The sequence below is a fragment of the Ambystoma mexicanum genome, chromosome 1q, assembly GCF_040938575.1.
Source record: "Ambystoma mexicanum isolate Mex_15411 chromosome 1q, UKY_AmexF1_1, whole genome shotgun sequence".
Taxonomy (NCBI): Eukaryota; Metazoa; Chordata; class Amphibia; order Caudata; family Ambystomatidae; genus Ambystoma; species Ambystoma mexicanum.
The window spans coordinates 790,375,243-790,389,720 of NC_090922.1; the positions used below are offsets into that span (position 1 = coordinate 790,375,243).

The 14,478-nt window shown below is 46.8% G+C and overlaps 1 protein-coding gene across 4 annotated transcripts in view; it reads right to left on the reverse strand.

The window, feature by feature from the left end:
- The window catches only part of TPR (translocated promoter region, nuclear basket protein), a 2,097,972-nt gene that overhangs the window by 621,776 nt on the left and 1,461,718 nt on the right, over positions 1-14,478 (reverse strand). For 3 of the 4 annotated variants that reach the window (XM_069641377.1, XM_069641375.1, XM_069641374.1), the window contains exons 37-39: positions 11,621-11,893; positions 11,092-11,243; positions 5,865-5,951 (exon numbers count right to left, since the gene is read on the reverse strand). In XM_069641377.1, coding sequence (XP_069497478.1) covers positions 5,865-5,951; positions 11,092-11,243; positions 11,621-11,893 — 512 coding nt within the window. The remainder of the gene's footprint in view (positions 1-5,864; positions 5,952-11,091; positions 11,244-11,620; positions 11,894-14,478) is intronic. The other variant, XM_069641376.1, reaches the window with a different exon arrangement.

Below are 14,478 nucleotides of genomic sequence, written 5' to 3' on the forward strand. Positions count from 1 at the left end.
TTCAACATGCCTACGGGTGCCGCTGTCCGTCGAAGGAGGCCAAGGGGTTGTGTGTTTGGCCTTAGGAACACAATGTGTGCCTTTGACATCAGGATGTGATTTCCACATCGCACTGCAAAGGGCATGCTTAGCAGGGCTTGTGACGGGCATGCGGGAGTCAGCTGACTCCACAGTAACTTCATCGAACTCCAAAATGGAGCTGTGGATGCTTATGGCCTCATATGAGGCGCCGGCGGGAGAGCAATTCTCTGCCTGCATAGCATAGGTGGCCCACCACTTGGTACGCCAGTCCTGAAGCGTCTTACGCCTAAAGAGTTTACAGGCTTTGCAATGCCGTTCGTCATGGTCACGAGGGAGATAACGGTTACACTCTTTGCAAGTGTCCTTCCACAGACACTTGCTGGTGCATGAAGGGCAAAACCTAAAAGGAGTTCTCTTCATAATAGCATAGAAAAGGAAGAGGCGGAGGGAAAGAAAGGAAAAAGGCATACTCAGAAGAGAAGTGTCGAGAGAAAACTGGTCTCCACTCTCCCTACTGTAAGGCACAGCATGAAGGCCAAGGCCGAGAAAACGGCCGTTGGGTCCCTGGCGGCGTCAAAGGATTGCATAGCTACAAAACAAGGAACACCCAAAGAGGTTCAAGAGTCAGAATGTGCGCCGAAGACGCAGGAAACTGCAAAATCATCTCAAAATACGAGCTCTTCATAAAGCGACTCACCGGAAGGGTGGGGAAAAAAAATCTGTGTGGACCTCGATGCATGAAGAATCTTGAGTACACTACAAGTCACTGATAGTTTTACAGTCATGCCCATGTCGACATCCCTTTTTGATCTTAAAAAAAAAATGAAATACTCTGCTATTACCACTAGATGTCAGACTAGATGGACAGCATGTGAATCAAAGCAGATTCACAAGCATCCAAATTCTAAAGCTTAATGATTTTTCAACATTAATCCAGCATGGAGCATTCCAAATCTTCTTGGTTCATGAATCCATTGTTGGGGAACCTATTTTTCAAACTCTCGTTGATGGAATTAGTCTGTGCTGATGGTGAGCACTTGGAGTTAGTATGTAGGTGTGAGAGGGAGAGAAGAGGGAGACACCAGTAGAAGCAGCCCAGGAGCTGCAGGTGCAAGGAAGAATCTGGTCAGGTCCAGGAACAAGTGCAAACCTTTTCGATGTAGAAATGCAGCAGGCACCAATGCAGGCCTCTTCAAGAAACAGACAGCCGGGAGTGGGTTCCAGCAACATTCACTGCACATCATCGACAGCAGGAATCTCTCCAGTCGCAAAATGAAGATGGCCACCCAGGACAGAAACCCTTGAGGATGGGAAGCTGAAACTTGGCAGGAAGGATACTTAGCTGAAACTTGGCAGGAAGGAGACTTTTAGGACTAGCTGGCGACCACCAAAGTTCCAGAAGAAAACGCGGAACAGCGAAGCTACTGGCACAGTAGCTCAATTCAGAGCAGTTTGGTCCACCGGGTGGTCCAGCGACAATTATGAAGGCTCACAGCTGCAGGAATACGGGAAGATGGACTGGTTGGTCCCACCAGTCCAAGGGTCGAAGCACCGACTAGGGCTTTCTCAGATCAGGTAGTCGAGTAGGGCTTCACCAAGACAGTTGCAGGAAAGTTCGCCGGGCCCTCTTCCTGAGTCGTCTTCAATCAGCTGCACAGCTATGCAGGATAATTGGCTCAGTTGCTGATTTACTGGAACGGCCGCATAACTCCCCTTATCCTAATTTCAGCCCTTCAATGGCCAGGATCTGCACCACTCACTCATCCATCAGTGGTTCAATCAGTGACCACTGTGGGTGTTAATCATGCATGCACAGACAAACACCAGTTTGTGGTTTGGTACCAGCCAATCCAAACCCACTTCCTGGGTCCACACACAAATAGTATGCACTAGCCTGCCAAAACAGCTTTCCTGGACAAATACATGACCATATTAGGGATTTCCTGACCTGAGAGGGCAGGAAGATGGGCAAGAAAGAATATAGCCAAAGGACAAGCGAAAAACCTTGAGGCATGGACATTTTACAGCACTAGCCACGTTTAGTAGCCAGGCATGGGAAACGCGAATGTGCACACTAAAAGTACTGCAAAAAAGATCAAAATATAACTGCTGCCACCAGGTATTTACGCACATGTACAAATAACCAAAACTCTTTAGTGCAAGTCTAGGGTAATGCATAAGTATTCCTATGCACTGCATTGTAAGATGTGTGGACTGTAAGAAAAGTAACCAAAACAGTAAAAAGACAAAAAAGAAACAGTTTCCCAGCAGAGGCATTGGTAGGAGGTGTGCAGGGAGTGGCTGAAGGGGCAATAGCTCCTGATCTTTTGGTTGTAGCCCTGTGTTAGGCAGACTCCTCTGCAGTACCCTTAGGGAACACTATAGACAATTAAGTCTACAAGTGGTGGTACAATTTAACCTTTGGTACAAGCCTGTACTACACAGTTATAGTGGTAGCAGTAGCGGAGCAGCCAGACTTATCTGAAGAGCAAATTAGCAGTAATAGGGATTGCACCAAGGACTACAACTACTGCGACTCAAACACGGACTCAAGGTTTCTGGTTAAAAAAATAAAAGTACATTTATTTTTAAACCATCTGTTCACAAAACACCACTTCTATTAAACAAAACCACACTCTAAATATGCCACACACAACCAATTCCTTTGGTTCAAATTCAAGGCAAGTACATTAGGATTTCACAGGTGTTGTGAAACAAAAGACGTTACCGGGGGTTTATGCAGCGCACACTTTTTGACAGTAATGACAGTGCGGTCTTACGAAAGAAAAGCGTACCCGCAGGGAGAATTGTAACCGTAGTCAAAACACATTGAATAAAAACCAAGGAAAAGGGGATAAAAATCATAGGCAACACTTTTGTCAAGGCACTTGTATCAAAGGACGTATTCTAAGAGACAGATAGTCAACAGGCCTGCGCAAGTGTCAAATGGAGCTCGACTCTTGTCGAGGATCACACGATTAGAACAGTTCGGGATTAACGTTGCCAGGATTACTTGGATATTGTCAAAGGGAGGCAAACGTTATAAGAGGGAAGGAAGAAAGGACAAGCCTTCGGTAAGGAAAAGGGTTCACCCAGATTCCTCAAGGTCGGTCGGAGAGAACGACCAAATGCACACAGTACCTTATTCGAATGAAGAAAGCTGGTGCCACAGCAGTTGTTCCTGGTAGTTCCTGCAGACTCACGGTTCCTGAAGCTTCAGTCGTGGGGACAAGAAGGAGGATGTCTGGAGCGACCTACACTACCCAGGGATGAGGCCAGCAGCAGCAAAGCAATGGTGAATAAAAGGTGTGCTCCTTTAAAACAAGAGAGGGCTCTTCTGATGGCTATCCGGACCACTACAGTTTCGTGCAGCAATTTCGACCCAGGAGAGGATTCTCTGGCTGTAGAAAGGTGAGCTGGTTGATCCTGCCAGGCTCAAGGGAAGAAGACTCCAGACTGGATCTTCTCTTGTCGTTGAAGGGTAGGTAGCTCAGGACAGCAGCAGAGCTTGACCGGGACTCGGAGTTGCAGCAGCCGTCTTCTTCTCTGCTTCTCTTCGGTTCCTTGCAGTTCCAGTGGCTATTCTGACTTCCAGCCCAAGAGTCCTGCCTTTTATGCCAAAATCCCCCATTCACACAGCCTGGGTGTCAATCACTTAGAAGGGTGGTTGTCTGGCCCGGACAACCACATCAGCCAATCGACACAAAGTGCGACTCGGGTCTCCAAGGCAACCCTGTGCAGGGGGTTACTAAACCCCTCCCTCACATTCAGCCCACCTAGACACCCAGATGCCAAAGGAGGGCTTCTTCGCAGAAGCCCGCCAAAGGACGGCGAACAAAGAAGGCAAACCTGGTTTGCCGCGCAAAGTAAAACACAAGAGGATGTTAACACAATGAAATAGCGACTAAACCCGACCTGTGCCAAAATAAAGTATATTTGGTCAAGCGGGTTTATGCTCGAGGCTAACACAATAGCCTAAAACAGTACCACGTTAATATACTATAATCGCAGTAGAAAAGTTGGGGTAGATACCACTGCCACCAGCCAAGTCTTCGTGTTAAGGGAGCGAAACAAGGCTCCAGGAGGTACAGACAAAAAGGGATCAGAGTTAACCCTTTCCAATACTCCATGTAAGATGGGGTGTACTGGGTCTGTAGGTTAAATGACTACATAAAGTAAATGGCAACTTTACCTGTTTCTGGGGGACAGTAGTCAGCCGTAGAAAAATGATGTCAGTGGGAAGTCTTAGAGACAACCCTGTGTCACTGCACTAAAGGTGCTGTGTAACACAAAAAGTAGCAATACACATGGAAAAAAACATGTAAGAGTGGGAAAAGGGTTCATACAAAAACCCCAGAAATCCAGCAAAGCTGCTGAGGGACTCACTAGGTAAGGGAAATTAGCTATAAATGATAATTTTCCCCAACATCCCGGATAGACGCTCAGGGGCTACTACCAAAAGGCTAGCTAGCCCAGAGTCCCGACAGTACCAACATTAGCTTGGTTCCGGATCTTTTATAAACTTAGAAACACCCCCGGCCCCCCGTTTCCCAGTATGGATAGTCTCAGGGACTGACCAGTTTGCAATTGACAAAATGATCAAAAAGGCCAGGGAATCGAAGCAAACCGCTTTCCTTCTCTGTAAAAAGTCAGGACAGGTCAAAAACAAAAGTAAAAGGTTGGGTGGGGGCAGGGTGAGGGGGACCATAGAATATGGAGAGAAAGTTGTCGAAAATAGAAATCTTTCCCAACACTGGCCACAAACCAGGTATTCTCCTAGGAAAAATCTGGGGATGTGGATTCCAGATGAATCGCAGACTTCGAGCCTATGCACTTGAGTCCAGGCAACCTTGCACATTTGTGTGTGCTCGGTCAAAGGTCACAACAGGGAAATTACCCCAAGTTGTCATGCTTGACCAATCACACACAAGGTAAAAGGGAAGCAAAGTAAAAATGCCCCAATTTCAAAATTTAAGAAGCTCAATTTTAGAAGCCTTTGGGAAGTAAAAAAGCTTCCTGTGGACCAAAATGACTACCATAATGCAGCTGCCAACCAGAGCCAGTACAAAATGTCTGGAGTGTAATTGACATCTTGTCATTGCCACATACCTTCAAAGTTGATAAGAATCACCAAATTACTCCATACAAGAGTTCCACCTCCAGTGAAACATGGATATGCTTCACTAAATCAAGAAATGGAAAAATCCACAATTTAGAGTAATAGTATGGTACGAGATTGACAATATCAAAAGTTGGCCCAGCAAGGGCAACTTGCTAGCTGGAATAGAACCCTTCCAAGCTTCAATCAGAGCTATAAATATAGGGTAATGGATACAACCAAATGGCTTTGTTTTTTTTGGCTTTCGTTTTTACAGACAATCACTCCCATCATTTAACAATGAAAGGCACATGATGAATAATGTGAAAGGAGAATGTGTGCACGAAAAAAGAATTAATGGGCATGTAATTTTGTGTTGCAAAATAAAAATGTATTTCCTGTATTCAACATGTATTGAAATTTTGGAATTCAAATCTGATCATTCATCGCGAAGTGCTAGGCATTATTTCACTGTTATGAATCGGCCCATGACGGAAAGCAGGCACTGCAGGACTGTTAAGTTTCTCCAGCAAGAGCATTGAAATTGCAGGAACTTTCATTAGGGATGAATTAGTGTAATTTACAGCAAACGTCAGTCTAACACAGTCAACTGTAACATATAAAGACAATTCACCAAATGACCTTCCAAATAAATACTGTATTCGTTTTGTAAAAGGTCAAAGAGGAGTAAATAAATAGGTTTTTAGCTTTTTATATGTGCTTCAAAACGCAATATTGAGCTCACCGCTGCAACAGAATTTGAATCCTGATTAAAGACGTGCTGCTCAGGCTCTGCATCCGTGCTCTCTTCTGCTGTAGCTGCTGCTTCCTCCTTCAACCGAAGTAGATAAAAAAAAAAAATCATTTTGAAATGTGGTTAATATAACTTTTTTGTTTTTAATGAAGAAACAACCCACAAATCATTGCTTGCCATATCAGTGCGATAACAGCCAAAAGACAAAAAGGAACCAATCGTACAACTTAAGGTCCTAGGAGCGACCTGTAATAGTCATGCCCCACACCCCAGCAAATCCGAAACAAAGCACCCATACGCTCAGCTTCCCCCCCCCTCCCATTTACCCCAAACTTTCAAACTTCGTCGGACACCCCTGTACATTGAACACCGTCTCTCCAGAGCTTGTCCACTTCTGCCAACCATCTGGCAGACCAAGGGTGTTCCGCCCGCCCCCCCCTCCATCCCCCACCACCCGCAAAGTGAGGCAATAACTTATTAAATCTGTCCCAGGTCTACATTCAAGCATCTTCTCTTATTTGGTGAAGCCCAATACCTATCATATCCCAAGCAGCACACATTTCGGTCTCTAGCGACCTCTGAGCCCAGTACGGCTGACAGTCTGCCAATACATTTCCCTGCAAAAAATGGAACCTGTGAACACTCCCATATGTGAAAGAACGTGACCCTGGGTCTCCTGTATCGTAAACTGTTGTCGTTCTCAACCCTCCCCAATTCATTCAGCATTATGCTGGAGTAGTAAGCATGATGTAGGATCTTATACTGAATGAGGCAAAGCCTAGCGGAAATACCCACTTCCCCCCACTCCTCGGGATCCAGAGAGCCTATGCCTCCCCCTCCTATGTCTGAGGACAGACAGCTCCCAAACCCCGAAAGTGGATCTAACTTGGTGAAGTGTTTAAGTGACCTTGGTCTCGATACGTGCTGGGAGTATATTAGCCTCCAGCGGTGAACACTGAGGGACATCATTCAGGACTGGGAATTGCGACCTCATTGCATGAGTCAGCTGCATCTATTTGTATTTTGGTCTATTTGTATAGTACGCCTGGCCCAAAAGGCATCTGGGCACATTTCTTAGGGTTACAGATACAAAGATGTACACGAAGATACATAATTTACAAGTCCATTTACAAGCAGAGGATATTTAGGAGGGTGTTCCACAGGAAGGCAAGTCACCCAGCAGAAAAAACAGCTTGTTGTGAGCCAGGTGTCGGGGGGGTTAGCTCTAGTGGTCCTGCGCTGCAAGCCAGGTTTTAACTTTACATCTGAAGGAGTGGAATGAGGATTCTGCTCTGATTGGGTAGTGCGTTGTTCCAAAGCCTGGTGGCGAGCACCGGGAAACGGCACCCCCCTGCTTTCTGCAGCTTGAACCTGGGTAATAGGAGGCAGCGTACTAGGGCTGCTCTATTAGGGCGATCAGAAGTTTTGTGTGGGAATCGGGACAGGTACAGCAGCAGTCCCCGATTGGCCTGGCATTTATGTGTAAGTGATAGTGATTTGAGGGTAATTCATTGGGTGACCGATAGCCAGTGTAGGCGACGTCTAGTTTCGGAGATATGAGATCTCAGGATATCTAAATTGCTCACTGCCTCGGGGACCGAAGTTAATGTAGGCCTCCCTCCCCATCCAATGTGCCCGTGTGCCTCGGTCCATACCCGCTGCACGTGCCTGATCATAAGCAGAAGCACAGACCCTCCCACCCGCCTCCTATATAGAGCTTCTACACAGGGCCTCCCCGGCATTCTACCGCCCTCAGTTGCAATGTGTGGCAATTTGGGATCCCTGTCCAGCCAGTCGATCACCACTTCCAATTGTGCAGCCCAATATTACGATTGTAAGCAGGACAGGCCAATCCCATCCTCCCACACCGAGCCCTGCAAAGTTTATCGGGCGATATGCACTTGTTTACCTCCCCCCACCCCCACAACAGTTCGCGGAGAACCCTCTTAAATCTTCCCAAAGACCATCTTGGAGACCAGGAGAGGGGTGTTCTGCAGCACATATAGAAACTTAAGCAAAAATATAATCTTGAAGAGGGCTGCTCTTCCCATCAAGTTCTGTCTGCGAGTGTGCGACATCGAGCTTACATTTTTCAATTATCGGGTGCAAGTTTAATCTAAAATATTCTCAGAGGTATCCACCCAACTGGATTACCCAGGTATCTGAATCTAGTCATGGATAATTTTTGTAGGGGCAGTCCGATGGGGTTGCGACATTCCCACTCTGTACATGCTAAAAGACATATTTCTGCCAGCTGAGCATCAGACCACTGAGCTCCTGGTAGAAATTTAGTATGGTGTAACTGCGTGGCAGGAGACAGAGGGATTGCACATATAAAATCAACAGGTCTTCTGCGTATAGCAAGATCACCTCTTCAACACCCCATGTCCCTCTAAATCCTACACAGTCCGGGCTAGACCCAGGCTTTATCCACCACCAGCGTGAAGAGTAGAGGCGAGGCAAGAGGGTACACATCCCTGCCTCGTGCCCCGCCCCAGGGGAAGGTCCTGGAAGCGATCCCATTAACCCTTACTTCTGCCACTGACGAGCTATGCAGCAAGCGCACCCAACTCAAAATTCTTCAGAAGCCCCATTCCCTCCATAGTACCCCACAGCGAGCCCCAGTACAAGGAATCTAATGCCTTCTCAAAATCTACTGCAAGTAGGGCTAGAGGGTGCAAGATTGTGGAAGACCATGTGTACCCAGCGTAGGTTCATGTGTGTGGACTTACATGGCATGAAGCCACACTGATCTGGATGAATTAGATGCCCTATAACTCCTAACATGTGATGAGCTAGAACCCTCGCCAAGACCTTTGCCTCCCCATTTTTGAGAGAAACACAATGGGCCTCATTACACGGAAGGCGGTGAGCCATGGCGCTATTAGCGCCATGGCTCATGCCGGTAAAATACCGGCACCTCCTTGGCGGAAAGGGGATTTACCGCCCCATTCCAAGGTTGGAGGGGCAGTAAATCCCCCTTCCGCCATTGCCCTTCCCCATTCCCATTTCTGCCCCATAGGGCTCTATGGGAATGGGGAAGGCGCTAATTACGGCACCACAATTTTGCGGTGCCGTAATTAGCTCCGAGGTCCCTTAGCGGGTTGGTTTTTAACGCCTGCAAAAAGCAGGCGTTAAAGCACCAACCCGCTAAGGGACCTCGTACTAGGGCGGTAATGGTTAACTGTCACCGTTACCATTAACGGTGGCCGTTAACCATTACCGCCTTCCGTGTAATGAGGCCCAATGTGTGCTTTCCTCAAACCCTCCGGTAGTATGCAGTCCCACCTAGCATGCAAGAATAACTGGTGGAGTGGTCCGACCACTGTGTCCCCCCAATATCTTCCAGACTTCAACTGGTAAGCCATTCTGTCCCGGGGATATCCATGACTGTAATTGAGAAATGGCAGCTGCCATTTCCTCTTCAGACACATCTGCACACAGACCCACTTGCTGTTGTGATGTCAACCATGGGAAGATCGCTGGGTCAATTGCCCTCAGTCTCTCATCCCAGGGTTGCCTCAATGGGCGCCGTATAAGGACTCCTAGTATGCCATGAATGACTGGCAAATGTCTGCATCCTCTGTCAACGCAGCCCCCCCTTGTCATTTTGCAGGGTCTGCACATGGTTGTTGACCCTGTTCCTTCTTTCCAACCATGCCAGCATCTTCTCCGACTTGTCCACAGCCTCATGAATCTGACTACACCAGAGCAAATGTACCTGCTTAACAGCATCTAATGCAACATTCCAAAGTGTTTCCTGGGCTGTCTGCAACGACAAATGCGAGACCCGAGACCCCAAGGCAGTAAAATCCAGCTCTGCCACCTCCACAGTCATTTCTGCCTCCCTTATCACAGACGTGTGTGTGTTGATTCCACTGTGTCACTACTTGTGAAATAATTCACCCACCCTAAGAAAGGTCTTTAATCCCTCCCAGACGGTCTCCAGGCTGTCTAAAACGCTCTTGTTGATTGAAGAATATTCTTGTGCGGTGTGCAATAGTGCCTCCATAAATTCAGGGAGGCCCAAATAATAGGAGTTCAGCATCCACATGGGAGAGGACGTCCCCCGTCCGCTCTTGAGTTCAATGTTCAGTGGCGAATGGAGCTCATTATCCTAGGCCAGTTGGGGGAAGACAAGCTTCTCCAGGAGTTTCCCCTAGGAAGTGAGTGATACGAGATGAGGTGGGTAGGTTAGCCAGACATGAGGGGGTCGCCTGAAGGCTTTTTTTCAGGAGGGGGCACACAAGAGTGCTTGAGGAAAGAGGGGAAGACCCAATATCAAAAGAGCGATTGTAGAAAATCGCCAAGTGCAGGGGCAAGAGAGCCAATGTTGTCCTTAATAGTTCTGGAAGAACATGGGGAGACCTGTTTGGAGGAGACCTTCATAGAGTGGACAACCCTAGTAACCTTGTCGCAGTGATAGGAGAGAAAGGCTGAGGGAGGTTGGGAGAGGGTTCAGGGGGGAAGTGGAGGAAGTTAAAGTGCTCAGGATGTCTTGAGTTTTTGCAGTAAAGTGGGTGGCCAGTGCAGAGGACCTGAGAGGGAAGAGGTGAGGTGAGGACTGCAGAAGGATTGGCTAGTTCCTTGCAGATTTTTAAGAGTTCAGCCATGAGACATGGGCCTGGATGTGGGTCCCGCCTTCTTAGAACAAATGTTGTGAAGATATAGCCTTTGGAGAAGGCGACAGGCCAGTTTGTCAGAAGATGAGCCTGGGGTCTGCCACTTCCGTTCAGCAGCTCTGCATTTTCGCTTTAGGTCTGCTAGGTCAGAGTCGTACAAATTGGTACTACTTCGACTTTGAGCTTATAACCCTATTCAAGTGTATCTGCAAATTGAAGGTTTCACAAATTTAGTCAGAACTAGACACTGGCGACCTGCTCCAATTATAGCTTCTTGCAAATATGAGACTGGGAGAATCCTCATCAACCGGGAGTATGACCAGGCAGGCAGTCAACAGTAAAAGTCTCCCAAATGTGATAAGATAAACAATAAGAATCAATGTTTGGTGGGACAGGTGGATTTTGGATCCATCCTGGAGTACTGTCCTGTGATGTCTGCCATTAAAGATGTTTACCAGCTATTCTGACTGGATCGTTCACATTGAAATCCAAAAGGAAATGGGTGTCCCATTGAAGAATATGGAATGATAGCAGCCAAAACAAAATGTTTCCCAACAATGCTACAGTCAAATTTTACATGAATGTCTCCCCCATACCTCAGGCTCAACACGTTGCACACTTCGCTGTTTCTTGGTAACTGGCAGGTCTGCCTGTTCCTCAGATGTATGCTCTGTACTTTCCACCGTGCTGCTCTCTTCCTCTTCCTCCCGAAGACGTTTTGGAACGGAAGGTCCTGGGGTTGCTGAAACTAGACAAACTTCAAGTGATTACCAAAAAAAAAAAATCTCTAGCAAGGTTATATGAGTTTTCATATCATCTAAAAGAAATGTATACAAAGTTGATTGAAATAAAGATTTATGCACCGAGAAATTAAGTATATGAAAGGCCCACTTCCGAGTAACACAATACAATACATAGGATCAGGGAAGAGTGGGCAGGAAAGGACAATTGCTGCAGCAAGGATCTACATTCCAGCTAGCATACAATTGTAAAAGGATTCCATGCTAGCGCTGAGATTGTTCACACATGATGATTAGAGTACTAATACTTTCGGGCTGGTATGTACACAGGAAAATGAAATAACTCAAACATACAAGACTGATTTAATCAACATGTGTAACCGACCTGTGCCAAAGACTGCTGTGGAAGTGGTGGGCCTTTCAATGGGTGAGCTCTGCACAACCTCCACTGCAGCAGGTGTAGGCTCTTGTGTTGATGGCTCTATTGATGGATAACTCTGCTGCGTAGGCTGCACAAAAGCTGTAGCTTGGCTTTGCTGCTGCATAGTCAATATGGGCTGAGAAATGGATGACTGGACATTCGGACTTGTGGATCGGACGGAGCCACTAGTGCTGCCAAAAACTGGAACATGTTCTACAGGGCCTTCCTGTTGCATGGCTGAAAATAGACAACCAACGTCAGCATGAAGTGCTTAGCACAAACTATTAACAGCAGAACACAAGCATCAAGGTCATGCTGTGTCAATAAAACTCAACTGTAATAAACTAACTCTGCTGCATGATTTAATTATTTAACAGTCAAGCATACAGATACCACACACAAAGGTTGCCAATGCTGTACATACAATTTTCAAACAACGAGTTACCATGCCAACCCAAATTAGCATGTATATCGAAAATTGGACAACTTAAGGCTCTAAATTGTACTCTGAAACAAAAACAAATACAGGACATTTATTGAGCGATCATAACACGTTAGGGGTTGTAGGGATCCAGAAATGATAAATTACTCACCATAGTAACTAACATACTCCTAGTCCATAGTCCCCTTTACTCCATACTGTATGGGCGTCCCTTGCTAGGGACGGGAGACAGAACCTTTTTCACCAGAAAAAATCTTCCCCGCCACTCAGTCCTCTTTGACGCATCGATAATATTACTATTGCCTAATGACACTAGTTTTATTAAGGGGGGGATGGTGGGACGTATGGACGAAAGGAGACTATGGACTAGGAGTAAGTTAGTCACTATGGTGAGTAACTTACAATTACTCCTACGTCCCATCCCTTTTCCTCCATACTTTATAGGCGATTAAAACGATGTAGCCCCAGGGTGGAGAGGTGACCCACCTAAGAGAACAAGTTCCTTAAAACTACTTGAGCAAATGCCATGTCCGACATGGAGCTAGCATCCAAGCAATAGTGCTTGCAGAAGGCGTAGCCCATGTAGCCGCCTTACTGATTACCTGCCACGTAACATGCCTCTGGAAAGCCACAGCCATGGCCTTCGCTCTGATAGCATGGGAGTGCATATTTGCCGGGAGTGGTTTATGCTGCCCCTCATAAGCGATGGCCGCAACCATCCATCTTGCTATGGAGGCCTTGACCAGCCGAAGGTGACAAAGGGCTTCCAACTTGCGGAAGCTCTTGGTTCCGTCTGTCCAGGTAGAATTTTAGCGCACGCCTGACATCCAGACAGTGCAGTACCCTCTGTGCATCGAAAAAAGTAGATGGCACTATCTTCTTATTGAAGTGAAACGAGTATACTACCTCCGGTAGGAATGCTGGATGCGTTCTAAAGACCACCTTGTCCTTATGGAAGGTAGTATGGGGATCTGAAAGCAACAGTGCCTGGATTTCACTGATCCTGCGTGCAGACTTAAGACCCACCAAGAGGGCTGTCTTAATGGTGACCGGCCTGATGTACGCGGATGCCACTGGTTCAAATGGTTTATGCACCAAGGTGCCCAAACTACATTGAGATCCCACACTGAGTGTGGATTCTCGATAGGTGGGTAGAGCCTGGTGATGCCCACAAAATGCCTTGTGACTATCGGGTTGGAGGATGAAAAGACCTTGTCCGAGTTCCTATAGGCTCTGATGGCCGCCAGATAGGTGAGGCATGTGTCTATTTATTCAAAATTGTATAGCGCGCAGCAGTCCGAGAGCATTGTGGCGCTTGTTAAAGTGAACTTTCAAAGCTTAGTTACATAGAAAAACAAACAGTCATATATATTGTGCTATTTGTATAGAACAGTTTGTACAGCCCATGGATAAAGTGGAGGATGAATCGTAGAGGGAGGGAGAGTGGTTAAAGAGCTTTTAAGGTTTTTGCGAAAGGCATGGAGAGGGGTTTCAGCTCAGAGCAGTGGAGAGCTCATTCCGGAGCTTAGGGGCTAGATATGGGAAGCCTATTCCTCCTGCTTTGGCCCTGTTGATGCGAGGAATGGTGAGTTGGTTGTTGTAGCACATTCTTGTGGGCCTGGTTGAGGTAGATCTTGATAGCGTATCTGAGAGGTAGGATGGGGCTGCAAGGTTGATGTATTTGTGTGTGGTCATAAGAATTGTGAAAGTAATGCGGTCAAACTGAGAGCCAGTGAACGGTCTTTCTAGCTTGAGATATGTGGTATCTTTTTTTGTATGCTTAGTGAGTTATTTTTGGCGATTTGGAATCTGCATTTTTTTTTATGGAGGTGCCGGCTAGTAGCGCATTACAATAATCAAGCTTGGTCCCTATGGTAGCTCTAGCTATTGATAGACAGTTGTCCTTTGTTAAGAAGGGTTTTATGGAGTTAATGAGTTTGGTACTCAGGGCGGAGGCAGAAACCATAGCGCTAACTTGCCTGTTTATACAGAGTGTACTTGCACCCCCGAGTGTGTGAGGTGTGCGGAGAAGGATAGCACGTCATCCGACGTGCAAGTCAAAGGATCGAACGCCTTTGATTCTGCCCAGTGACAAAACCTAGTCCACTTGTTCTTGTACTGGCTCCAAGTAGAGTCGCTTTAGCACCCTGTATGAGGTCTAGGTTAGCCTGTGACAGACGCAGATGCTTTAATGTGACCTGTCAAGGAACCACACTGTGAGGGGTAACCTCTGGGGGCAGGGTGGAAGACCCAGCGGAAGTGCACCGGGGCCTGTTCTGAAAGGCTGAGTAGTTCCGTAAACCATGGTTTTACGGGCCATCATGGAGCTATCAGGATGACAGAGGTGCCGGGTCTACCTGATCTTGCAGATTACCCTGTG